A 2,441-nucleotide genomic window follows, 5' to 3' on the forward strand; every position below is an offset into this window, starting at 1 on the left:
TTAGTGAAGACGATACAAAAAACACCCACAAATATTTTTCAAAGATCAGATATTGTTTCTTGCATCCATTTCAAATGTTTACAAGGATTGTGCAGGAGTATGACAAAGTGCTGTTGTCAGTTTAGAACCCAATGTATTAAAAATAAAGAACAGGAAGAGGATCGACATCCTTTTGTAAATATGACTGTCATGCATATATTATGTATTTGAAAGTAATTATTCAACTGTCTTCTCACTGCAGCAACTACACAAATGTGTATGCTCCGATCATTATTGACAGCCAGTCTGAGCCAGAAGAGGAAACGGAGCAAACTGCAGAGGAAAGGTATTAATTGTTACTATTACCACTTAATTTTTTTATTCTATACTGTAAATCTTATTACTAGCTTCATCATTTAATATTACAATACATCACTTTGTCTTTCCCAGCACAGAATACCTGACTGCGCCAGACGTTTTTGCAGAACTCTCTGCAAAAATAAAAAATACCTCTTGCAGCAGGTTTAATATTAACCGATCCAATGTATGGGATGGAGCAATCCACGGCTTCAAACGGGCCTCATTCGATCCCTCTCATCAGATGCAGGTTAAGTTTACTGACGATGAGGGACAAACTGAGGATGGAGTGGACACTGGTGGTCCCAAGCGGGAGTTCCTGACCCTCCTTATGGAATGCCTGAGAATGAGAAGAATATTTGATGGTCCACAGGACAGGAAATTCCTCACGTTCGACAATGCAGGTAATGATGTTCGCAAATCTGTCTTATGTTCAATACTGTACTGTAAATATAGGAGCTGCTTATGGATTTTGCAGCTGGATTTACGTGACAATTAAATTATCTTATACTGTATATCTTTATGATAACGTGGCAACTGTTGGTTAACGTGATAATAATTTGACAAAAAATATATATATATCAAGAGCTGCAAAAGATGACGAATACTTTCATGCTGGGAGGATGATTGCAACTTCTATAGTTCATGGTGGTCCAGGCCCCCGCTTCCTGTCAGAGACGCTCTACCAGCACCTCACTGGAATGAAAAACACCAACATTGAAGCCATCATTGAAGACATTACTGATGACACTATGAGAGCTTCCCTGCTTGAGGTAGGCTGGCATATTAGGTTACAATTATTGAGAATATATATTTTTAATTTGATAAATTACCTGTCTTCCTTCATATGCGAGTTTGACAGCATATTGATTTATGTTTATGGATTATGATTGTTTTCTATCGTAGATATCCAGCGCAGCTACATTGGAGGAACTACATACATCAATCGACAGAAATTCCAGCTTGTTGCAGACTGCAGGTTGCTTGCAGTACCCTGATGGTGTGGATGGAAAAACGCAATCATAAAGGATTTCATGCAGTGGTACATCATTTACCGCAACCATTTTGCCATATGAAGGTAATGTTTCTGCACTATTTAACCTAAGTTCAATATATTTTAATTGTTATCGAGTCAAACACATCACCATTTAGATGTTAAAGCAAGGTTATAATTTATATTAGCACCATTCAGACACAAAGCAATTCCAAGTGCTTTACACTTTCAGAAAATACAAAAATTGCATTTAAAACATCATTAAAATTATTAAAAGCAGTTTAACGTGTATTGAAGCTCGGAACAAACATTTAAAGATAAGAAAAGCCTAAATCAAGCGTTCTATGACCAATTGTGATACCAAGGCGATTGAGGGTTTACAAGGGTAGAGTTGCATCTATCGATTCACTGGATAATCCTGCATTTGGAGATAATTTTATTATCAGTTTAGTTACTTTCACAGAAGTTATTCTGACTTTATTTAATATATGTTATTGGTCTTGGTCAAAAAGTAAAATATAAAACAGAAATATGTAAAGATTATTGATTGATTTACTTTACTGCATGTAAAACCCAGAGGTCATTAAGAAATGAAGTAGATCTAAAATTGGTTCTAATACTTTTTTCAGATATTGTTACTAACCTGGCGATAGGTGATAGTAGATTGATGGGTCTTTGTGTCTAATGTTTCCTAGATTCAAAGACGGACTTGAAGCCTTGGATGTGATTCATGCTTTGGAGCAGCATGGAAGTGTTTTCAGAGCTTTTATGTGCTCAAGTGTGGTAGAGCTGACTTCTGCCACATTGGAGGAAGTCTTTGAGGTTCAGCACAGCAGCGAAAAAGGAAGCACAAGACGCCATGAGGAAACCAGGGTGCTGGGATTTTGGAGAGACTATCTCCTTGAAAAATAAGGTTTATTTGAGTTCCAACATTGTTCACATCTTAAAATAATTACGGTAGCTATTAATGGCAGTTCTATCCATCTTGATATTTAAAAAAAACAAAAAACCGTAATATTACTTTTTCTTCTCAGAAAAACGAACAGGACTCCTCCTCAGTGACATCCTGATGTTCTCAACAGGATTAAACACCCTGCCACCGTCTGGAATC

At 36.7% G+C, this 2,441-nt stretch overlaps 1 protein-coding gene across 1 annotated transcript; it reads left to right on the forward strand.

Annotated features, from left to right (window-relative positions):
- Positions 1-494: 494 nt before the first annotated feature.
- LOC117552915 (G2/M phase-specific E3 ubiquitin-protein ligase-like) lies at positions 495-1,362 on the forward strand. The gene is made up of 3 exons (XM_034226597.1): positions 495-740; positions 925-1,109; positions 1,243-1,362. The coding sequence occupies exons 1-3, from the start codon at positions 581-583 to the stop codon at positions 1,360-1,362; spliced, it is 465 nt and encodes a 154-aa protein (XP_034082488.1). The 5' UTR covers positions 495-580.
- Positions 1,363-2,441: the final 1,079 nt, after the last annotated feature.

Source organism: Gymnodraco acuticeps, unplaced genomic scaffold (assembly GCF_902827175.1).
Source record: "Gymnodraco acuticeps unplaced genomic scaffold, fGymAcu1.1, whole genome shotgun sequence".
In the NCBI taxonomy this organism is placed as follows: Eukaryota; Metazoa; Chordata; class Actinopteri; order Perciformes; family Bathydraconidae; genus Gymnodraco; species Gymnodraco acuticeps.